At 51.0% G+C, this 22,763-nt stretch overlaps 1 protein-coding gene across 2 annotated transcripts in view; it reads right to left on the bottom strand.

The window, feature by feature from the left end:
• Positions 1-6,715: 6,715 nt before the first annotated feature.
• The window catches only part of NCS1 (neuronal calcium sensor 1), a 46,408-nt gene continuing 30,360 nt past the window's right edge, over positions 6,716-22,763 (bottom strand). For both annotated transcript variants that reach the window (XM_072960290.1, XM_072960291.1), the window contains exons 3-8: positions 19,391-19,529; positions 17,748-17,826; positions 16,422-16,510; positions 16,011-16,088; positions 13,573-13,690; positions 6,716-7,394 (exon numbers count right to left, since the gene is read on the bottom strand). In XM_072960290.1, coding sequence (XP_072816391.1) covers positions 13,592-13,690; positions 16,011-16,088; positions 16,422-16,510; positions 17,748-17,826; positions 19,391-19,529 — 484 coding nt within the window. In that variant the 3' untranslated portion in view covers positions 6,716-7,394; positions 13,573-13,591. The remainder of the gene's footprint in view (positions 7,395-13,572; positions 13,691-16,010; positions 16,089-16,421; positions 16,511-17,747; positions 17,827-19,390; positions 19,530-22,763) is intronic.

The following is a 22,763-nucleotide window of genomic DNA, read 5'->3' as shown; positions in this document are numbered from 1 at the left end:
GGGGTCGGTACCCAGGTTCCAGGAACACCGTTCCAGAATCCAAGGTGCGGCCAGCGGGAAAGGGGCCGAGGAAAGGAAGTTGCTTTTCGCTCTCATCCCATTGGTCCGAACGGAGTCACGTGGCCACGCTCAGTTACAAGGGAGGCTGGGAAAGGTAGTCCTTTCCTCCGCGCAGCCCTGTGCACAGCTAAAGCGGGTAAAGGATGTGGGGGAAAGCAGAAGGCTCCACCGTAACTATGTGAGCTCATTTTGCCTAAACTCAGGAGGACTTCAAAGCCCCTTTCCATGCCACTGCCCTAACCAGGCCCCGCCAGACCAGAGGATATAAAATGTCTGTCCCTGGGACGGAAACTCTCACTGTGGGACATGCCGAAGGGGCAGGGATGCAGTGGACCCACGCCAGGGAGGTGGAGGGAGGGGCCGCACATCAGGGCAGAGGTCGGCATGGCATTCCCCGTCTCTCATCCCACCGCTCACTCTTCTTACTCTTCTCTCTGTGCCTGGTGATGCCCTGAGCTGGGCTCTGGGAGTAGGATTCAGAGAGATGCTTTGTATCATGCAGACGTGAATATGGGGTTTGGGAAAGGCAGGGGGGACAGAGTGGAATGCTTGCAGTGGGAAAACTGGGCTCATTTTGGGAGGTTCACCCACTATCACACCCAGGAAACAGCAGCCAGTCTGAGCCATCCTGGTAAATTGGGTGGCCCAGATGGGAAGGAAGTGACTGGGTCTTTGCCTCCAAGAGGCCTCGACCCACAGTGAGCTGCCCAAGGTAGGCTGGGCCAGACTTCAACCTGACCCAGAGCAAGGGACTATGATCCATCATGTGCCCACGCAGCAGAGGCTCTGAACCTTGTCCTGGCGAATGCCTCCCAAGGCTGCCTGGAAAAGACCGGAGCCACCTCCAGCGATAGCTAACACCCGCTGAGAACTTACCATATTCTAGAAACACTGCCCCAGCTACCTTCGCATCAGCCCTCTGAGCCAGATCCTGGTCTCCCCAAAGAGAGCTACCCCTACGCATGCATTTACTTTCGATACTTTGGTGGAATGGTGGGAATCAGAGTGTATGCACGTGTAAATTACCTCATCTCCACCTCAGAGATAGTCCCTTAGTATTTTAACGTCCTAGTCAGGACTCTGCTCTCCAGAAAGGATCACATTAGCATTTTAAGTATGTATTGTTATTAAAACCTACATCACAGAGTTTATTCATTAGCAAAAGGATGTTAGAAGTCACTTTTCATAGAAGGGTAAGGTGGATGGAGGTTGCTAGAAAGGCTCCCAGGAACTCAGCACCTTTTTATCAAGAGGGAAGACGGTCCACAGCCAGGGACCTTTGGAGCTGTGCTCTGGGGTCCCTGGGGTTCTGTTCCCCAACCCCAACTCCCTAGACAGACAGGTCTTTAGTACCTTTTGTGCCAAATATTTGGACATTTGGCAGAATTTGACCTAAGACTTGCTTTGTTGTAATATTCCATCTGGTGGCAAGATTTTCGTGGAGGGGCTGTGGAGTCACCACCTGCCTTTAATTGGAGTCCACACTTTTACCAGAAAACCCCGTCACTTAGAACACACATCAATGTCAAGCGGTGGAGGCTGGCTGAGAACAAGGTTTGACTCTGGATTCTACGCCCCTAACCACCGTCCCACACTGCCATCCCACGTTCCCTTGGATTCCCTTCCGTGTGTCTGGAGGAATTCTAGCATCTTCCCTCCAGACCCTGCCAGAGCCACACAGGACGCTGGGGGCCCACGTGGCCATGAAGGGTGCCATCTTTGCACCTCCTTCTCAGTGGCTGCTTCAGCCCCAAAGTGGGAGTCATGTTGGGCTCCCCAGCTTTGTCTCCCAGGTGGTATCGATCTGATGGTTTCTTTCACAAAACCAACGCTGAAACACAACCCATTTTTGCAGGTGGTGGCTCATTCTCAGGTTGGCTGCTTGATCTCATCAATCTACACTCCTGCGTCTTTCGAGAGCCTTTGGCCAAGAGCAGTAACAGATTTCTAACCGGCAGTTACGTTCTTTATGTGACGTTGCCTTCTATTGGTCTCCTATTTCATGTTTCCTTGGGGAGCTCCAGGTGGCAAAGACTCACCTCTCTGATCCCCCTCCTCCCATAACACCCAGCTGGAGGAGAGTCCGCGCCATGTGTATTGAGCAAACACTTGGTTACTTTAACTAGAGGGGAAAGAGGAGGCCCCTCCAGGACCCCAGGTTCCAGGCTGAGGGGAACCACGGCAGATGGCAGCCACGCCAACCACCAGAACATGAGGTGCCTTTCTGAGACCCTCCCCCACAGAAGCTACTCATCTGCCCACCACCCCTCCTGAAATACCCCTCCACTCAGTGAGCGATGAGTCTCTGGGCCCTCAGTGCCTGATGGTGCAAATTACACGCGGGTGAATAATTAGCCTGAATCCCCGGGCAGTGGAGGCTGGACTCCTTAGAACCCACTGGGGCATCCTGCAGAGCCCACAGCTCCCCAGGGGTTCCCGAAGAAGTGGGGTCCCAGGCCAGCAGCATCAGCATGGCCTGGGAACTGGTTAGAAATGCACCTTCTTAGGCCCCAGCCCAAATCTAGCTAATCAGAAACTCTGGAAGTGAGGATGGCCTGCTGGATTTTAACAAACCTCCAGGTGATTCTGCCAACACTCCACTCTGGGAACCACTAGCCTTGGTCAATGTTTTGAGACATGGTTAAACCTTTCGAGGAACCCTTTAGAGATCCCACAAGAGATGACACAGGCGGGAATGGAAATGCTGGGAGTGATACATGGGGTGGGTCTGGGGCTCACTCAGCTGAATCCTTGGCTTTACAGAAACACTCCTTGAAATGTTCTGATTTAATCATGATGCCCAAGGTTCTCACTCCACACAGTCTTTCTCTTGGGGAAACTGGGCAGACAACACCCCAAGCCAGAGAAAGGGTCTGACAGGAGAAAGAAGAAACCTAACATGAAACAAAAAAAGAACAGAAACAGACAAAGCAACAGGTCCACACAAGGGAGGCAAAGACAAGTCTGGAAGCGTGTTTAATAGGCGAGACATGGACAACATACAACGGGAGCACGAGAAGAGGCCTGGCCATGCTGCGTGGCCCCGTCCACCCCAGGGCCTCGCCCTGCCCCGCCCGCACCCCAGGGCAAGGGCCTGCCCCTTCCCCAGAAACACACACCAGCAGATGCAGACAGGTCGGCACCCCCAAAAGAGGCTCAGAGGGGCAAACAAAGAAAACCACCAACCAGGAAACATTACTTTTTTTTTTCTTTTTGTTTTTTTGCCAAGAGTTGCCCAAATTCCTTTCCAAAGCTGCAGGCTCTGGGGGGAGGCACCATGAGAATTCAGATGGCACACTGGCCTCTCACCTTGGCCAAGGGCTCTGATGACTCTTCTTATAGTTGCTCCCCACAATGGCCGTCAGGTGGGCTGAGCAGAGACTCTCTCCCATTGGACGGATGGAGAAACTGAGTCCCAATGAGCAGAAGTGACTTGCCCAGAGTCCTGGAGACAGCTGGTCACTAAGTCACACTGGGAGCCTGTGGTCTTCTCTGGGGTCATGGATCAACTTCGAAGACACAGGGAAAACGGAAATGTACAGCCTGGAGGGTGGGGGGCGGGGGTAGGAGTCGGGGGAAGGATTCTGCTTTTGTCCCAGTCATGAGGAGCGGACAAAGCCTGAGATGCCTAGATGCCAAGACAGAAGATGGGACCAGCTGTTTATTCAACAAAAGCCTTTTATTCATTCAAAAATCAACCATTGGGTTTATTCCGCAGATATTAAAAAAGGAGGGGGCAAGACTTCCCATCACAGTGCCCTTATGCTAATTCATTTGCTATCCCTGGAGTAGACCTAGAAGAGGGGCATCTGGGACACATGCTGCCAATAAGGTGCGGCTGGAAGCCCAGGGCCTGGGTGAAATCAGAGCCCTTTCCACACTTCCCTGTCTGCAGCCCTGGTCGTTTGGCTGGTCAGAGCCCCCAAATGCCTTTACAGATCATCGCCACCAGGAGGCGCTCCCACGTTCCCTTCGATCCCTCAGAAGCTGAAACGACTGGGGAACAGCAAAGTTTTCCACTAGGTGAGCAATGGGGCTTTCTCCAGAGCAGAGGCTGCCTCGTCCCAGGGGGCTCAGGAACCCCACCCTTCCCCAACCTCCCAGAGAAGAGACAATGTCCTTGAAAGCCCAGGTGCAGCTGTTATCTCGAAAGTGGGCTGTCAAAATGAAAACCATTTCAGGGCAAGAGGAGGACATCCACGCTTGCCTTGACCTATGCTAAACATTGCCTGGTCAAATACTGGGAACTCATGACATTCTCCTAAATACCATCAACACAGAGTTGGGAGTGGACACTGGGAGGAAGAGGCCAGGGCTGCTGCAGAAGGGCTGCCCGAGGCTGGTCCCTGTTCCTGGGAGGGGGAATGAGGGTCAGCAGAGGGACTAAGAACCTGGCTTCTGGCTGGTCTGGAAGCCCCAGAGAGCAGCAGCTGATGGAGTTGAGCCTGGGACAGGAAACGGTGCTGGGGAGAGAGGCCTGCAGGCTGCTGAGGGCTCCGAGGGGGCTGCAGCTGGAGGCCTGGTGACAGGAGGGGATGGAACTGTCCCCACCAGCAAGCTCGGGCAAAAATGGCTAGTGTCCAGCACCCTGCCAAGAAGGGTGGCCCTTCCAGCAGCTCTGGACCGTCTCCGGGCATGGGTCCAAGGTACTGCCTGCTAAGGCCAGCAGTCACACCTGCTGCTATAAAGCAAAAGGCCAAAAGGCGAGAAGGTTGGAGGAAGGCTCTGAGCACAGCTCTCTAGATGCCTGGGGATCCAGGCCTCAGCTGGAGGGACCCACGTGCTTCACTCTGGAACATCCTCAGCCACAAGCCCTTTGTTCTGATGCCTCCAGGGCAGGCTGCACAACAGCTCCTGCCTGCTGGCCCAGAAAGGCAAATCAAGGCTCAGGCGGGGGCCAGAGAAGGGATTGGACCTGGGGATAGACCCCACTCTCTTCCCCTCCAGCCCCAAGCCACCAAGTTCCTCTCCTGCCTGGGGATCCTAGGTCAGAGCCAGGCTCAGGAACTGCAGGATTTGGTGGTGACTCCTGGGCCTCCTTGGCCAGGGATCTGAGCAGGAAGATGACTGTAGGGGCCCCAAGAAGCCAGGCTTCAAATTCGCCTGTAAAAATGGCACTGCTGCTCCCAACCCCACAGGATCAAGGGGGCTTCCAGGGGAGGCAGAGCGCAGCCAAAGGGTCTGTGAACACAAGAAGGGAGAGGCGGGGGCTGGCTGAGTGGTCCAGCCTGCGGGAGCGGACATGCCAGCCCCACACGGGCAGACAGCAGTCTGGCAGAAGGTCTGTTGGTTGAGGGTTAATGAGCAGGAGAAGCTCTGGTCTCCTGGGAACGTGCAAAGTAGAGATCAAGGACAATTCAAAGCGGGAGCTGAGGGCCAGCTCCTCCTCTCCTGGGGCCGGGATGAGCAGGGAGAGACAGTCTGCCGACTTCGCAAAGAAGCAGCAGGGATTCTCGACTCCAGTCTGGCCCTGAACAGTCTGGGAGGCTGCTTCTCACCCCAGAAGCCTTCCCTGGGTGAGGACGGGTTCTGGCCAAAAGGATAGCTCAAGAGTCCAGGACGAAGCAGGAAGCACGTGGGGAGGGACAAGGTGTGTCACCTGACCCCACACACCACAACCACTGGCTGCGGTATCCCTGAAGACTTGTGCCAAGAGACAAGAGAGTGACTCAGACAGTCCCTGTGTCTGCTGGGGTCTGGAAACTTAGCCACAGACTGCAGAATCACCAACTGCAGGAAACCCCAGCTCTGAATTAGAAACAGCATGGAAGAGTCTTCAGATCCAACAGCCCAGGCCTCCTGGCTCTGCAGCCAGGGGAGCTGGGGCCCAGACAGGGCAGGGGGTTGCCCACAATCACAGAGCCAGGGCCAGCCTCGGGCTCCCGACCTCTGGTCCAAGGTCGTCTGACTTTTATGGTGACAGTTTGAGGCTGCCCCGTCTCAGTGGCAGGCAGAGCTAGAACCTTCCAGTGAGCAACATGGCCCAAGAAGCTACCTGAATGGGGTTGTGAGCAGCCCTTCTCTCCCCCATCCCTCCTGGCTTTTGAGCTAAAAGAAGGAAGGGAGGAAGGATATTGTCCCGAGGGGGCGGGGCGGGGGCCGAGGCAGGCAGGAAGGCGGGAAGGCAAAGCGAGCGACTATTCTCACCAGCCACCGAGGAGGGAGAAGCAGCCTTTACACCTGCTCACGCCCTCTTCACTCTCTCCTTACGGACTCAGTACCCCTCCACCCGGCTCCCAGTCTCAGCATAAGCCTCGACATTCCCCACGCCGCTGCACACACTAAAGCAGGAGCTGAGAAACCGAAAGATGTCCCTTGTTTATCCTCAGAAATGATGTTCCGGACCCAGAGGAGGACGCGGGACAGAGAGATAGGTGAACAGGAAGCAGAGAAAAAGAGATCCCAGAAGGAGGCATTCGGGCCAGAGGGAACAGTGCATTTGCCATTTAAGAAACCCACCTTTCCCTGCTCCAAACATCGAGCACGGTATCTGAACCAAAGCTAAAAAAAGAACTTTTTGGCTTCTCGGCCGCTGCATACCACCATCCTCCCAAGAGCGCTGAGCAGGGGGTCAAGGGCGTGCACGTGTAAACGGCGGACCCCGCATCCCTGGGAGCGTTGGACCCATGAGGCAGCAGCAACAGTTAACAACCAATAAATAAAAGATATCAATTATATATGTATAAAAAAAACCTCACTTTCCCCACGAAAAGCACAATACTGTTATCACAGAAAAATCATCGTAATCAGTCATCCTAGCCACGCAGGTGGTTTTGCAGCTGGAGGATGGGACGACCAATCGCGTTAGGCAGGCGGGGCCCCGCCCACCGAGCCCCCGCCCCGCCCCCGCGGGACTCCCGCGGCCTCTCCGGCTTCGGCTTCGAAGGAGGAGGCGGGAGGCAGAGTTCTCTGACATCCACCAGGCCTTCTCCCTGTGGTCAGTCTGATTCTTCTAGGATAGAAGGTAGTTTGTTTTGTTTTGTTTTTCCTTTTCAATGTCTGTTTGAAATAAAAAAAAATAAGCACACACGCAGAAGAGCAGGAGGGACCGAGGGGCTGCCTGCGAAGCAGCCGAGTCCTTGGTTCTGCAGAGGGCTGGAGCCTTTTCCCATCCGTGCTGCTGTTTTCCAGACAAGCAGAGGTTGTTGACAATTGGCGCCGGTGGCTTCAGGCGGCGGGTGGGTGTGGGGCAGGGCAGAGGCGAGCCGGGCCTCGCGGTTCCAGGGCAGCCCGGCTGGGGGTGGATGCGGAGAGAGGCTGGGTGGACACGGGAGGGTGATGTTGGGGCTGAGGTGGCCTCATGGCACGGGAGGAGGTGAGTGGTACCTGGGCATCTGGAAGACACAAGGAGGTGTGGTGGGTTCATAGTTGGCTGCCAGGGGGACAGAGCTGGCAAGAGTCAACTAGGGGACAAGTGGCATGACATGTCACCAGTCCTAGAAAGGGGCACATCCTCTCACCCACACATTTGGTGCTTATTATTTGTCCCTAAGGAATCAATGAGATGTTTACTACAGGATCACCTGTAAGAGCAAAATTAAAACGGAGGGAGCAACTCAGTGTCCACTCTCCGGGGACGGCCTAGATAAATGAGGGCAGGGCCATAGGGTAAACTAGTTTGCAACCATTAAGAACAGTGTGGCCAATAAGCACATGAAAAGATGCTCAACAGAATTCATCACCAGGGAAACGCAAATCAAACCACAAGACACTATTTCACATCCATTAGGATAAAACCAGAAAATAACAAGTGTTGGTGAGAATGTAGAGAAACTGGAACCCTCGACCGTTGCTAGTGGGAATGTAAAATAGTGCAGCTGCTATGGTAAACAGTTTGGCAGTTCCTCAAAAATTTAAACACGGTTACCATATGACTCAGCAATCCAACCCCCAGGTATATCCCCCCAAAATTGAAAACAGGTACTCAAATCCATATACACTGATGTTCATGGTATCATTATTCATAATTGCCCAAAGGTGGACACAACTCAGATGTTCATCAATGGATGAATGGATAAACAAAAAGTGATCGAGCCACACAGTGGAATACTATACAGCCCCTAAAAGGAACGAAGTATTGCTACACACCATAACACGAGTGAAACTTGATAACCTGATGCTAAGTGAAAGGAGTCAAACACAAAAGGCCACATACTATATGATTCTACTTACATAAAACATCTAGATCAGAGACAGAAAGTAAATGATGGTTGCCAGAGGCTTGGTAAGAATGAAATGGGTGAGGGGAAGAAACTCCTAAACAGTTATGGAGTTTTATCTTGGAGTGAGGCCAAAGTTCTAGAACTAGACAGAGGTGGTGGTTGCACAACATTGAATGCACTAAATGCCAGTGAACTGTTCACTTCAAAATGGTTAATTTTATGTTATGTGAATTTCACCTCAGTAAATTTTTTTAAAGCAGCAGCACTGGGAACAGTCATCTCTGTTACTGTCTGCGCCATCCCCAGATCCTTCCCATAAACTGCTCCATTCCTGTGTTTCAATCCAATGTCCTGCTCCCCACTGGACAGGGTAGGTGTCTGATCGAAAGGGGGCCATTTTCCTGCTTTGTGTGCAATGACTTAATAATACTGTCTGGACTAACCAGAAGCTATGTGGAGGGCCCTGGGAGAGAAGGAGGGCCCCGTAGGACCAGAGCAGGGGTGGCCATTGTGGTGCAGGTGCCAAGGGAGAGAGAGGCCAGAGCACCCAAGGGAGAGGCTTGGGTCCTCTCAGCCTGCCAGGTCCCCCTGCCAGCCCAAGGAGGTTCGGTTGAGCCTCCAGTCACATTCCTTGCCTTCCACGGCAATCTGTGAACTTTTGTGATCTGCAGTATTGTCTCTGCCGGTGAAAACTGCAAACATGATGAGACTCATCAAATGCATTTAAATCCATAAATTGATAATGACATATATTTTTTAAAACTTCACCTCTAAAGGATGTTAGAAATCCAGCTCATTTTGAAAACTGATCAAGAGGGCAGGGTATAGCTCAAGTGGTAGAGCATACGCTTAGCATACATGAGGTCCTGGGTTCAATCCCCAGTACCTCCATTGAAAAACCAAATAAATAAACCTAATTACCTCCCTCCTGCCAAAAAAAAAATCAACAACAACTGATCAAGAATCAAGGGTCCACCCCTTTACAACTAAGCCTCAGAGTAACCAACGAGTTGATGAGGAGCAGTTTCTCTCGGTGGACGTAACCCAGCCAACCATGACGGGAAGACTATTGCAGAATATCACCATTTTGCACCACCTAATGGATGAATGGATCAAGGCACCAAATCATCAATGGCTGCTGACATCACTGATGTCACATGCACCTGGTGGATCCCCACAACCCCACTCAGGAGATGTTCTTGCCCAAAGTGGACCAAACCCAATGCCAAGCCAGCCTACAGCTCTAACTACCATTTCCAGCAAGAACAGGGGACAGAAGAACCTGTTAATGTCACCCTGGGGCACATTCAGCGAACTCCAAACTGCAGGGAACTCTACAGAATGTGCTTTTGAACAAATAGCAAGAAGGAAAGGAAAGAGGGAAAACTTACAGATTCAAATAAACTTATAAGACCTATCAACCAGTTGCCATCTGTGGACATTATACAGATTCTGATTCCAATAAACAAAGTGAAAAAAACAGACAATGGGGAAACTGGAATATCAAGTGCAAATAGGAGCATATTAAGGAATTTTTTTTTTGGTATTATGGAATTTTTAAAGAATCATTTCTTATAGAGATACATTTTGAAATATTTATGTATGAAATGATATGATGCCTTGAATTTGCCTCAAAATAACCCACTGTGTGTGGAGGGGAAGGTCGGGTGTAGGAGGGTAAAAATGGTACAAGACTGCCGTGAATCAGTGAGTGTGAAGCTAGGTGATGGGTACATAGAGTTACACATTCTGTCTACTCTTGCATGAGAATATTTCCCTAATTAAAATTGTTTTAATCCACCCCTAAATTCCCGACAATCTAAGTGTCCCACACCACAAGACTGGTTAAATCATGGTCCAGCCATAAATGGAATACTATGCAGCTATTAAAAATGATGGTCTCTAACAAAAATTTAGTGATGCAAAAAATATGCATGATCTCAGTTCCTGACGAACCCAGTGAATTATCTAACAGTAATTTATCTAAGAATTATGATACATCAGGAATCTGAGAAGGCAGATAATTCACAAAAATGACAGAACACAAACTGGATATAATTACTACCAGGCAGGCTCTAATAAGAAGGCCCAAGAAAAGGGGAGGGCAATTTTTGGTACAAGCTTTAGAAAAGTGGCTCTTGTCATCCTGAAAATCTTGTCGTGGAAATAAAACTACACCTTCTTGGCCATCACGTTTCTGGTGAGGGTAAGATATATGTCCACATGAATTGTATTAAGGAAAACTGACGTGGACACAACAGGATATGAACTTTAAGCCAAATTGGATAAAACACATTAAAAATCTCTTTTCTTAGTGTTGAGTCTCCAAAAGAGAAAAAAATAAATGTTTCCTATAAGCTGTTCATTAAAAAAAAAGTCAACAACATATGGTTATGAACTCATTGTTGCTGAGGAAATATATACACATGTATCTTCACAGAAAGCTGTGAGACAGAAACAAAGAGGGTAATTCAAACATAAGCCACACATTTTTAAGAAATTAATTATACTGCACAACTTTTTCTTGGAGGGGATACATCAAGAACCTATGTTTGTACCAATTTTCTATGGCCTAGAGGAAACAGAGCAGTGGTCATGTGACAGTTGCCAATGAGGCCACTGGTGGTAATTCACAAAAGGGGACTCTGAAAAATTAGACAACAGATCAGAATGTACCAGGGGGCCCAGAGCTGCACACTGAGCATTTCCAAGATTATAGAAATAACTGTCACATTTCCTTTACAAATTGGTTTGATTATATGTTCCTATGTGACCTAGTTACTGAGTATTAAGTTTTTGTAAGTGTTCAATTCTTTTTGAATCACTCTAGACACAAAATGTTCACAGTGGTTATATCTGGGTTGTCTATGAAGACTTTTTCCAAATGAACTTTTTTATTGAGGTGTTCTTTTCAAATATATTATCTAATATCTCCTCGATGAAAAAGGACTTCTCATGCAAAATAATAATATTAGAAGCTTCAAAGCAGGCCTCCTAAATAAAACGTCAGCAAATCAAATCTGATAGTACATAAAAACACATCATATGTGGCTTAGCATTCAAAAATCAATCAGTGTAAGTCATCATATTAACAACAAAAAAGGGAGAAAAGTTATATGAGCATCTTGATAAATGCAAAAAAAATTTGATAAAATTCAACATCATTCTTGATTTTTTTTTAAAAAGTGCTATAGCAAATAGCAAACTAGAAAAGAAGAAAAATTCCTAAATCTTATAAAAATTTATCTACAAAAAGACCTATAACAAACATCCTAATAGTAAATTATTGAAAGCCTTCCCTCAAGACCAAGATAGAAACATCCGAACCAACAGTAAATTATTAAAAGCTTTCCCCCAAGACCAAGAGTGAGACAAGAATGCTTACCTTCATTATGCCTATGTGACTGCAGGGCTCTGCAAGGAAGCAAGAAAAAAAAAAAAAAAGAACAAAAGGCAGAAGGATAGGAAAGGAAGAAATAAAATGCAGACAATTGAAAAGAATCTAAGGCAGACTCTAAAGATTTAATAAATGAAGTTAGCAGGACCATGAATATATGATCAATGAACAAAAACCAATCGAATTTCTATAAACCAGAAACAAATAGAAAATACCATTTTAAATTACTATTTTAAATGCCATCAAAAACATCAAATATCTAGGAATAAGCCTACTAAAAGATGTGAAAGATCTTTTAGCTAAAAACAGTAAAAATATGATAGAGAAAAAAATTTTTAAAGACCTAAATAAACAGAGATATACCATCTTCATGGATTGGAAGACTCAACATTATAAAGATGCCAATCCCCGCCCCCAAACTGAACTGTAGATTCAACTCAATCCCAATCAAAATCCCAGCTTGTGTGTGTGTGTAGACATTTATAAGTTGATTCTAAAACTGACATAGAAGTGCAAATAGGAGGAGGAGGATACAGCTCAGTAGTAGAGCACATGTCTAGCACGCACAAGGTCCTGTGTTCAATCCCGCGTACCTCCATTAAAAAAAATCAATCAACCAATCAATCAATCAACCTAATTACCACCCCACCCCCCAAAAAAAAGAAATGTGAATAGTCTAATGTAGCCAAGGCACTCTTGGGAAATAAACGTGATGAGATCTTGCTTCCCAAGATCAGGTTGTAAAAAGACTGCTTTCATCTTGGGTTCTGTCTCTCCCTCCCTCCCAGAAAGAAAGCTCAACCTGGGGGAAGCCAGTCGCCATGTTGTTAGGTAGCCCTATGCAGAGGGTCACATGGCGAGGCTGCAAAACCCAATGAATGAGCTTAGAACTGGGTTACCTCCAGCCAAGTCTTCAGATGAGACTGCAGCCCTGGCCCGCTAATAATTATCGCAGTTTACCTGAGACTGAGGGATTTCCCGGGACATGGGAATTTCAGCACTAAATTCAGGACAGTCCTGGGTAAACTGGGGTGGTTGGTCACTGTCCTGATAGCTTGGCTGCATCCTCATGAGACCTTGAGCCAAAGACGCCCAGCAAAGCTGTACCCAAATTCCCGATGGCTGTCCTCTTCAGCTGCTGTTTTGCAGCACTGCAGTACGCAGCAATAGGTAACTAAGACAGCGCCGCACGTGTGACAAGGTGCCCAACTTCAGTGCTCATCAGAGGAATGCAAATTAAAGCTACAACAAGCTATCACACCCACCAAAACTGAAAGCTGAAATTTGGAAGACAGGGTAGATCCCATGTTGGTAAAGATGTGAAGCAATGGGAGCTCTCACCCACTACGAGTGGGAGTGTGAGATGGTACAACCACGTTGGAGAACTGTCGGGTAGTATCTATGAAGCTAAATATACCCACGTTCTACGTCCCAGCAATTCTGGTCCTAGGCTTACGCCAACACAGTGCATCAGCCGTCCACCAGAAAACCCATACAAGGGTGTTTATAGCTGGACAGGACCATGGGAGTCAGTTCTCTGCCAGCAAACAGAGGCCTCTGTGCGTACGCTATCATCCGGCACTTACAGCAAATCTGACTGAACAGAAAAAGAAACCACGTTTGAGCTATTGGTCAAGAAAGCCAAGAGCTGAGGTCTCCAGCCATCCGGTGGAGGGATGAGAGACCCCTGTCCTCCCAGGTCCCTGGCCCTGGCTGAGAACTGTGATTTTCGGTGTTTTCAACCCAGGGAAGCTTCTATTCAAGCATATTCTCAGGCTGAACCTGGGCATATAATAATGACAGAAATAGAGCCCTGCCTCCTAGGCCTCCCCAACCAGCTATGCTCCTCAAGTGCCCCCAGGAAGCCCAGGTACTTATCTGTCAACCTTTGAAGTCCTGTGACTGGGTTTGCCCCCTCTCCCTGCCCCATGCCCCAGGCTCCCCTCCACTCACCCTAGCTCCGGGCCTTGGACTATACCAGCCCGTCGTAGAGGGACAGTGCCTGCACGATGGACGGGTCCGCCTTGGAGCCTTCCTGGAACTCCTGCAGCGTCAGCTTCCCGTCGGCGTTCTGTGAGCAGACAGAGGAGGTTATAGGTGAAGGGACAACCAGCCTCCTAGGCCAGGGGCCTCCGGCCTGGACCCTGGACAGTTCCTCCCCAAGCCCAGCCTGGGGCTGGTCCCAAGAGAGCTTCCAAAGTTAGGTCAGGAGGGAGGCAATGCAGCTCACGGTGAGAGGAGTCAGCTATAGACAGACCCGGGCACTTCCTGGCTGGGCAACCTCAGGCATGCAGACCATCTCCCTGGGCCCTTGTTTCCTCATCTGGGGACTGGAGAGAATTGCACGGCTTCTTCACGGCACTGGGGTGAACACTCCATGAGCTCAAGCCGCATAAAGTGCTTGGCAAACTGGATGTGCCCCTAACTCCACAATTACCATCACCGCTGCGGTTTGTCCCAGTAAAGGGTGGTTAATCCCACAGGGCTGAGAGCCTGAAGCACTTCTCCAGGGACAGCCTTGGAAGGGCACCAAAGCCATTCCTGGAGCAGCGTACACTGGACCCCGGGAGACCCGCCAGGAGGCTGAGTGGAGCCCGTGTAAAGGGATTTTAGGGGATCTCTTGGGGGAGGAAATGGTTGGGCCAGAATCCCTTCTCCTGGAATATTTCACAAGGAAACCCGTGAGAGCAAAGAAAAAGGCCTTAGAGACCACCCGCCCCACGTCCTGCACCCACAGAGGCAGACGTGATGTGGGTTCCAGCAAGCACAGCAGGCCGACCTCCAGGGTCATCCATGTACACCCCGTGCGACCCTTCATCTCCTGGGGTCCTCACAACGCTCTGAGAAGAGTGCCCTTGGGGACGCTGAGGTGCTGTCATTGACTAAGGGTCCCCTGGCTGCTAACTGGGGAAGCAGCTTTATACCCAGTCTGACTCCAGCGTGGGCTTTGCTTCCCAAAATAAGGGAAGTCTGAATGCAGGGTTTCACACCTTGGTGTTAATCACATTGAACCTCCCTGCGAGAAAGTTAGTGCTCCTGGCTGCACACCCTGAGGACACTGGGAGGCCAGTGCAGTCTGAGCCTGCGTGTCTTTACTGCCTCTCTGACACGTGCTGATCTCGCTTTAAAAAAAAAAAATTTATTTAAAAATTTTGGGTTTTAAAAAAAAAACTTTATCTTAAATATTGGGGTTTTTTAAAAACTATTTCAGATTTTTAGAGTTTTTTTAAACTTTATTAAAAAAATGTTTTTAAACATTTTAAAGTTTGGGGGTTTTTGTTTGTTTTGGGGGGCAGTAATTAGGTTTATTTATGTATTTTTTAAAATTATTATTATTATTTTTTTTTGTAGTGGAGGTACTGGGGATTGAGCCCAGGACCTTGTGGATGCTAAGCACACACTCTACCACTTAGCTGTACCCTCCTCTATAAAATTTTGGTTTAAAAAAAAACTTATTTTAAGATTTTGGGTTTTTTTAAACTTTATTTTTAAATTTTGGGTTTTTTTTTTTTTCTGATCTCACTTTTTTTAATTAAGGAAGTAAGGTCTCGGGCTCAAAGCTTTCAGGGCCAGCACCTGCACCCCGGCAGGACGTAATAATAAGCCCAAGGTCACTGTCGTTGTACTCTTCTCTTTAAGGCAAGACTAGGTCTCCTTATCATCCTGGTGTCGAATTCCCATTTAAAACAAAGTTATTTCAAGTTAGAAGCAAAGTTTGATATAAAGAAGGTTTTATTAACGTGGGGTCTGCGGATAGAATTCAGCAGGTGTATGAACTAAAACGGGGCACGTGGGGGTCTTTCTTCTCACTAACTTCTAACTGAAACTGAGCTCTTCCTTCCATGCGGAATCTAGGTGACGGTCCCCCCAGAACCAGCGGTACCTGTGACTGTGTCACCGGCGGGGAGCACGGCACTTTCATAGCACGTCACGGCTGCTGCAGGCACCACACGTGCCTCACACGTGCGTGTCACGGCTTCAGCATCACGGGGCGTCAGACCCACCACTGTCCCTTACGATCCAGCGTGCTCATACGGAAGCCCATATAACACCACATCACAAATCCTTTTTAAAAAATATTTCGATAGCTGTATTCCAAACTAGCTTCCTTCTTGAGCCTATGGATTTAATCTGATGCGCTTAAAACCATTATTCTGAGAAGTCCGTAAGTACTTTTTCAGAAAGCCAAAGGGGTCTATGGCAAAAAAAAAAATTAAAAGCTTACGAATCTTAAGTTGGTTAAAGAAAAAGTGTTGGACAAATTTACTTAAAATCCTGGATGTTTGAAGGGGCTGGCTGCCGAAAGGACCAGAGGCCATCACGCCAGGCGTGCCGCCAGCCTTGAGCCAGGCCCGTGGGTGGTCAGTGGTGCCTATGGCGGGGGGTCTCACCTTGTCCATCATGGCGAAGATCCGGTCCACCCTCTTCTCAGGGGTGTTCTCCTCTTCGGGGAGCTCCACAGTGTTCCCCTGCCAGGGACGAAGAGGTAGGGGTGGCTCCTGGCACTCCGGGCTTCGGTTTCTTTGCCCCAACGTATTCCCCACGGACCTGGGCTGGTTCCAGAGGAGGACCACCTCTCCCGTCCACGCCCCACCCTGCCCCCACCACCTGCAATGCTGCTCGGGAGCATCCCACTCACCTCAGCCCCCACCTGCCCCCCAAGGTGCAGATGTGCAGCCAACCCCAGGCAGGGACCCTCACCTGGCCAACTTACTCCAGGAGGTGCTCCCTGCAGGCCAGGTCCAGTCACTAAATGTGACGCCCCTGGGGCCGCCCCCACCCCATGGGTCCCGGCCTCTCACCACCATCTGGTAAATGGCATCCACGATGTCCAGCATCTCGTTCCTGGTGATGTAGCCATCGTTGTCCAAGTCATAGAGCTTGAAGGCCCCTGCGACCAGCCAGCCAGTGTGGAGTCAGCCCTGGACCAGGGCAGGGGAGACAGCCACCCCCCACTCCCCTCTGCACCCCAACATGCAGCCCGGCCAATGGCCCTGTGACTCATCCAATCAACGAATAGTTACATCAAGACACACACACACACACGCACACACACACACGACACGAACACACCATTTCAGCTAGGGTTATGAAGAAAAACCTGACTATAAAAATGAGGGGGCACTGGTCTGCAAGAGCTGAGGCCTCAGAGGCTGGAGCTGACGGCGGACAGGGAGCTCAGGAGGAGCCCAAAGCCCCCCGCACCCTGCTCCTTCCCCACGCCCCAGCCTCTGCCTCCTCTCAGCCCACTCTCTTTCCACAATGATGTTAGAGCCTGCTATGGTCAACTTAGAAAATAAAATAATATGCCTGGGGAGCAGGGAGGAGCTTTTGCATAAATAAAATCCTCTTTTATTCCTAAAAAGAGAGAAAAATTGCAGCGTTTTCTCAGTGTTGATGCAAGGCAGTGAAGATGTCTCCGTGGGAAGTGAATTCTGGCCCAGCTGCTTTCCTCTTCCCTCCAGACTCCCTTCCTCGCACCGGCAGGGGTGCACACTCTCCTCTCTGTACCCTTCTCTCATCCCTCCTCAGGGCCTTGGCACATGCTGTTCCCCTGCCTGGAACAGCAAAACTCCTGACTCCTAATAGGGTTGGTTCCTTCCCTGCCGGCTCCATCTCCCTCTTCATGCCTCGGTTGCAGTTTTACAGGATCTTTGTGGTTTTATGGGATCACATCCCCATGCCAGACTGAAAGCAGGTGCCTGTCTTTCCGATGCACCTGTGGATTCCCAGTCTCCTGGTCAGCACTGACACGTGGCCATGTTTGGTCAGTATCTGTTGCGTGAACCAGCAAATAAGTGAATGAATGAGATCAGCCATCAAAACAACCTCCTGGTGGATCCAGCACTAAGTCTGGGTCTTTTAACTCCACGCTGTTCTGCCTGAGGTCCCATGTCCACACTTGCTCAAGTGGCCCTTCTCTCCTACCCCATCTGTCCACCCATCTAAGGAGGCCTCATCCCCACTGCCTGGTCACCTCCAAGAAAACACCTGTGACCTGAAAGGGCAGGACATCTGTGCCACTCTAAGCCCTGGACAGACAAGATGGCCTGGCCCGGGTATTTGGCCTCCCTCCAGCCTGGGACCATCCAACGGCTGCCCAGCAGAGCCCAGGGGGCAGGACTTACACCGCAGCTTCTCATCCAGGGTTCCCCTCGAGGTCACCGACAGCGCCTGGATGAACTCAGAGAACTCAATCCGCCCGTCCTGCAGGAGAGAGGGGTGGGGGTGGCCTCAGTCAGTGCCCAGCCACCTGGTCAGGCCACACCTTGGGTAAGCGGTGATGGGGAGTGCAGGTACCAGACACCCCTGGCCAGCGGACACCAAGCAGAGTGCATGGGAGCCAAGGGTTGAGGGACCGGGGCAGGAAGGGGACAGGGAGAGGGGATTAGAAATGGGACAAGCTGGGCAGGGAGAAGGATGAGGTCAGAGGGAGAGCCTGATTCCACATCTGGTGGGAGGAAGAGCCAGAGGACCACCAGCACACATGACCCTCTCTCCTGGCTCAGGGGCTCTAGAAGAAGGTGGGGCTCTAGACTTTTCAATCCTATTTGTTTCCCAAAAAAGGAAACTGAGGCCCGGAGAGGACAGAGCCCTTCCCAGGGCCAGGTACTGCGACTGTCAGCTGGGGGCACCTGCGGAGAAAGCCAGGGTGTGACAGAACAGAACAGTCCACGCCCAACAGCATGGAGCGTAGACACAAATTCCAGCAAGTCCACGTGAACACGAGGGAGCAGGGAAATGCCGGATGGGACAGAGTCCGGAGGACTGCAGACGCTCTAACGGTGGAAATGCCAATGGTCAGGGCAGCCGTTGCCAGAGAGGGGACATTACAACACAGATAAGCCTTATAAACTGGGAGGCTGAGATAAATTAACAAACAAACAAACAAACAAACGAACAAACTGGGAGGTTGAGATTTGCAGGCATAAACTACTATATATAAAATAGACAGACAAGTTTCTACTGTAGAGCACAGGGAACTATATTCAATATCTTGTAGTAACCTGCAACGGAAAAGAATATGAAAAGGAATACATGTACGTACACGTATGACGGAACTGTCATGCTGTCCACCAGAAACTGACACAACACTGTAACTGACTATACTTCAATTTAAAAAGACAACACAGATAGGCCTTGAAAACATGGTGCTCAGTGAAAGAAGCTGGCACAAAAGATCCACGTATAACACGATTCTCAGTTTCCTCATTCTGCAAAATGCGGGTATTTAAAGGGCACCCCTTCCAGGTAGTTGGTTGTAAGGCCTCACTAAAAATAATCCACGTAAAGCGCTTAGGACATAGTAAATGTTCAATAAATGTCAATTATGACTATAAATCCTATTACTACTGGAGGCACTTGCATTTTGCATTTGTAAGAAGGTCAGGGTTTGTATATGCATGCATATGTGTAGATACGCATGTCTGTGTGCATGGTATGTGTGTGAATACATGTATCTCAGTGGATGCCTTGTGCACGTGTGAGTTTGTGCAATGTATACATGTGCACGCATCTGTGTGCAATATGAGTGCACGTGTGTTCATGTGTGCATGCATCTGTGTGCCTTTATGTGTGTCTGCACGTGGGGGTGTGCCTGCATGGGCATGCATTTGTGTGTATATGTGTGATTGTGAGTGCACATGTGTGTGTGCCTTCTCCGGAGGGCCCGTGGGTGTGGAGACGCTGCAGGTGCCCGCAGGAGCCACGCAGGCTGCCGCCGGAGGGAGGGGACTCAGGCTGGCACAGGCTCCATCCATCCCCAGCTCACCTTGTTTTCATCAAAGACGTTGAAAACAAATGTGGCGAACTTGGTGGGGTCTCCGAATGGGAAGAACTGCTTGTAGATCTTCTGGAAGCCTGCTGCATCCAGCTGCCCGCTGGGGCAGTCCTTGATGAAGCCTTTGTACCTGGAGGTAGCAGACCAGGCGAGAGAGGGTAAGAGATGCCAGCATCACCCACCTGCCAGGAGACACTGCCCAGCGCTCCAGAAGGCTGTGAGTACCTGTCCCAAGAGAGACAGTGCCACACAGGGTTGTAAGCGCAGACCTGGACACCACAGGCGTGAGCTCATCCCACTTCTGCGTCTCACTAGCTGTGTGACATGGGACAGGTAGCTACACCTCTCTGAGCCTCATCCGTACCAGGGGAATTAGAGCCGCTGTGAGAATTAACCCAAATACTGTGCATAGAGCACTTGGCCTCTCAGTTTCTGGCTCCACACAGGGAACTAAAACCAAACTCACACAAACACTCTCCCTGAAGCCTCAGTCTTGCACAAGGCACTCCCACTTCCCCCACCTTCTCCACTGAGCCCCTCCCAGCACCACAGAGCCAGGCAGGCTGGTGGCGCTGGTGGGCAGAGCCACCATATGCGGCGGCAGCTGGCTCCTCCCACAGGCTGCGCCGCCACCCCCTCACCCGGTGCGCCCACGCCCGCTCCCCTGCCTCTGTCCCAGGGAACCGTGTAGACTATGCGGAAGCAGCGCGGCAAGCTTAGAGGGCACCCCGATGGGTTCCACCTGGACTTGTCCACCCTGTATTCCCAGTGCCCAGCACAGGACCCTCCAGATACTCGGCCAGCTGATGGCATCATGGCTTCACGGTCCAAATTCCGGTTCTGCCTTTCACTAGCTGTGCAACTTCAGGCAAGTGTCTTCCCCTCTCTGAGCCTAACTCTCCTCTATAAACAGGGGCAGCTATCACAGCCATCTTGTGGGGACTGGGTGAGAGGATGATGTAGCATCCTTGGCACAGGGCTGGAAGTAAAAAATAAGCAGTGGCACGCCCTTCAGTATTATAACCTCAGTGTGTTCTTTTAAACCAGTTCACAAATTGGCTCCTGTGGGTAGTTTGGCGAATCCCACTGGGACATACATTTCTCCTCCGAGGACTCCCAGCACAAAGAAGGGTCAGAGAGATGGAACAGCTATTATCAGCTACCAGCTGTTACCCCCGCTGGACCACTCTCTGCTGGGAAATTTGCAAACCTGATTCCCCCGGAACGCCTTATGAGCAAGGTATATGATGAAGCCTATTTTAAAGATGAGGAAACTGAGGCTCCAAGAGGGGAAGATTTGCAAGCCCTCGCAGCCCAGACTGGAGCTGACGTGGGGTTTGAAGGCGGTCACTGACAAGGCCAGATGCTCAGGGACACTGGCTCACTGGACTCCCCACCCGTCCCAACGTTTTTGTTCTACCCGAAGCCCGTGTGAAGACCCCACTCTCCCCTACCACATCCAGGGAAAGTGGCTGGTGGTGCCATGACTGGGGTCCATACACAGAGGGAGCACGTGGAGAAGCCACTGTCCCCCCTCCACCCATCAGAGAACAATCTAAGGGGCCAGGGTGGGTGAAGGGACACTCAGGGCACCAGAAGGAAGGAGCCTTGGGAATTCGAAGTCAGATGTCAGAAAGGAAGCAAGACAGACCTCTTGCTAACATGTCAGCTGTTTCTTAGGGGCGAGGAGGGGTGGGGAGGAGGGCAGGAGATGGAGTGTGGGCACCTACCATCCCGACTGTGCCCACAGCAAGCATGACGTCGTAAGAGAGGCTGGGCCTCCATGCGCCTCCCCACCCTCCCCCTGGGGTACCTTGAGGGGCCAGGGGCCCAGGGAGGCAGTCTCGGCCCAGCACCCGGGGTAACTGCTTCATTTCACCACCACTTGGACTTGGACAACAGCCCCATGCCAGGCACTGGGCTAACTGGCTGGTTCCTCAAGCAATTGCCACTCAGCCCTGGGCAGTGGGTTCAGGAATCCCCATTTCACAGATGGAGGCGCTGAGGCACAGAGGGCCCCTCCCACAGCAGGTACCAAGAAGGGACTCAGCCCCAACGGGTCCCTCCACTCGAAGCCTCCTTCTTAGCTGGGTGTCCTAGGCTCAAATCTCCACACCTGGGCCAGGACAGAGCCAGGGAGGGTTGTTTTGGAGATAAGCCCTGGTCTGTGACCCCAGGCCCCTGGGCAGGACGGGTCCCTGGGCAGGAGGAGGGGGTGTGCCCAGTGCCAGGTCTCGATGACCCACGTAAGGGCACAGCCGGCTCCAGAGGTCAGGATGGGGCTGTACTTCCCTCATGTTCCCCTAGAGCTTCCCGATATCCCACAGTGGCTGTGTGTTACTTGAGTGAGTCTAAAAGATTATTAAAAAAAATTAAGGGAGAACAAAAGGTGCCCAAAGCCCTCTCCTGGCCGGGGGTCCCTGCGGGTGGCTGGCTCTCGGGAGGGGAGCTGGCGCTGCAGCAGCGGGAGCTGTCAGCGCTGGGAGCAGCTGCAGGGGGGCCCTGCAGCGTTAATGGGGGCGGGTGGGTGCAGGGAGGCTGGCCTCCGTGGGGGGCCTTCAGGGAGCCTGTCCCGTTTCCCCTGCAGATGCTGTCACTGTCACCGTGGGGCCCCAGTCCCTGGGTGCCATTAGCAGCAGCCCCATCCCCACAGGGCAAGGCCCAACTGATGAAGCCTGATGGCCCAGCCTCCTCTTGCCAACTCTCCCACCCACAACCACACTTTCTGGAGCTTACTGTGCCATCCAGCCTCCAAGGCCTTTGGACCTGCAGGTCCCCCTGCCTACAAAACACATCCTCCTCCTCTTTATCTGCCTAATCCGTTCATCCATCAGGTCCCAGCCTCCCTCCAGGAAGTCTGCCCAGATCCCCCAGGGGCTGCAACTGCCCATCTGTGCCCCCAGCCCCTTGTACATCGCCAGCACAGCATGAACCACGCAGTGTCACATTTGCCTCCAGGCTGGGTCCCCCATCCAACTGTGAACTCCCTGACACCATGGTACCCTGATGCTGGTCCAGGGCCTGACACATAACGGGGATTCAGTAAATGTCCAGTGAGCTCAGTGAATAAGCTGAATGAAGGAATGAATGAATGAATGTACACACAGAGAGGAGAGCTCAGGTGTCAGTCATATTCTTCCTGAGAGTTCCATGTGGAGGGTTAGAGAACCACAGATATACTCCTACCCTCTGTGGATTGATGAGGTACTGGGGGCCCAGAGAGGGAGAGAGACTGACACAAGGTCACACAGCAAGTTAGCAGCAGAAACAGGGCTCAGACCCGGGGCTCCTGCTTCCTAGGCTCCCACTTCGTCCACCAGGCTGCACCACCCTCAACGTTGCATAACCCAGTTGTTCATCATCA

This window comes from Vicugna pacos, chromosome 4 (genome assembly GCF_048564905.1).
Source record: "Vicugna pacos chromosome 4, VicPac4, whole genome shotgun sequence".
Taxonomy (NCBI): domain Eukaryota; kingdom Metazoa; phylum Chordata; class Mammalia; order Artiodactyla; family Camelidae; genus Vicugna; species Vicugna pacos.
The sequence above is the reverse complement of the archived record's forward strand: the minus strand, read 5'-3'. Positions and strand labels throughout refer to the sequence as shown.